General features: G+C 39.0%; 1 protein-coding gene across 1 annotated transcript in view; it reads right to left on the minus strand.

Annotated features, from left to right (window-relative positions):
• Positions 1-1416, minus strand: part of LOC103474043 (SH3-domain binding protein 2) — a gene marked incomplete at its 5' end in the record, with an annotated part of 7794 nt that overhangs the window by 1428 nt on the left and 4950 nt on the right. Inside the window, 2 exons of the mRNA XM_008424759.1 lie at positions 19-226; positions 1131-1135. Of these exons, the coding sequence (XP_008422981.1) occupies positions 19-226; positions 1131-1135 (213 nt within the window). The remainder of the gene's footprint in view (positions 1-18; positions 227-1130; positions 1136-1416) is intronic.

Here is a 1416-nt window from a genome sequence, read left to right on the forward strand (position 1 = left end):
ATATATAAAAACTGTCACAAAACTGAGACTAAAGGCCCAAAAGCTGCTCAGTGTTATCTGCAGGTTGCTTACGTTCTCGTAGTCGTCATCGGAGTCGTGTCCGTGTTTGGAAGACTTTGGTTTCTTCCTGATATCAGCAGGAATCTCCTCTCCCAGCAAACGGAAACTCTGCCCATCTGGAGATGCTCTTCTGACAAGAAAACGCTCGTTAGAGAAGCAGATCCATCTCATTCACACAGATTTCCTGCCTGAACTCACATATTTATCTATCAGAAACATGGAAAATCTTTACAATGAAGTGTTTGACAAAAAGAAATACAAGAATAAAGTCAGAAAATTATAAGAAATTTCTAATAAAGAGCAAGTGGCAAGAATAAAACCGTTTAAGTGGGAAGAGTCAAAGATAAGTTATATTTTAATAAAAAGGACATTAGTATAATGTTTARTTTATTGTTTACAGTTATTTCACTTTTTATGGGCAATCATTTTGTTGGTCTATAAATTTTTTCTGTTCATATCCAGCAACAAAAATGAAAATTTTCTCCCTGGTTCTTTGGCTCAGTTTTCCATACCGGCTTCCAGAGGTGGGACAAGCTGCACCAAGTGGTGTTTCCATTACTGGCCTGTTATTTACATCATGAGCAAAAAGCCAAACCTAGTAAACTCTTGAAAACAACTAAATCTCAAACACAGCAGTGGACAGTCGTGAGATTCATGGATGACGCAGGGATTTAATTTTACTTGACACTTCCGGCTGTTTGTTTTAATGACAAAATGAATATCTGGGTTTATTTGAGTCCATCAAAACCACAACCCTGAGGTTCTCCAATTCCAAATAAAATCACCGGAGCGTCAAGAACATTCCCAATAATCACACCCACAGCAGCAAAGCACAGACTGTAACAAAGACACACCCAGACTGGCTTCAACCAAACCAAACGTTAACCAACCAGAGTGAGACTCGACAATGAAGAAGCAGCTTTAGATGCAGCTAAAACCTGGAAGACGGYGACTCTGGAGGACCAGAGAGGAAACTTATGGTTTAGATACAACAGGAAATCCTTTTTCTGTAAAACCAGAGTTCACTGAACTCTRCTGTGAGCTTTGGTTGGATGGGAAAACAGTCCAACTGCATCTGACGTGAAACAAACCAGGAACATGGATAAAAGCAGAGATGCTCTCATCAGGTCCACAAGTTTCAACAAACATCTTTTGGAGTTTCTGAGAGCAACACATTTTCTTTTTCCAGATGGATTAAATYAATTTGTTTGTGTCTCGTTCCTAATTTCTAACTATGTTCATGTTCACACAGCAGGTCTTGATACTCAGCTCTGCTATTTTGGAAATCTGATGTTTTTTCAGGTCACTAATTAAAAACAACCACAGTCAGACTTCTGTTTGAGCGACGCACATGCA

Source organism: Poecilia reticulata, linkage group LG12, assembly GCF_000633615.1.
Source record: "Poecilia reticulata strain Guanapo linkage group LG12, Guppy_female_1.0+MT, whole genome shotgun sequence".
Classification (NCBI taxonomy): Eukaryota; Metazoa; Chordata; class Actinopteri; order Cyprinodontiformes; family Poeciliidae; genus Poecilia; species Poecilia reticulata.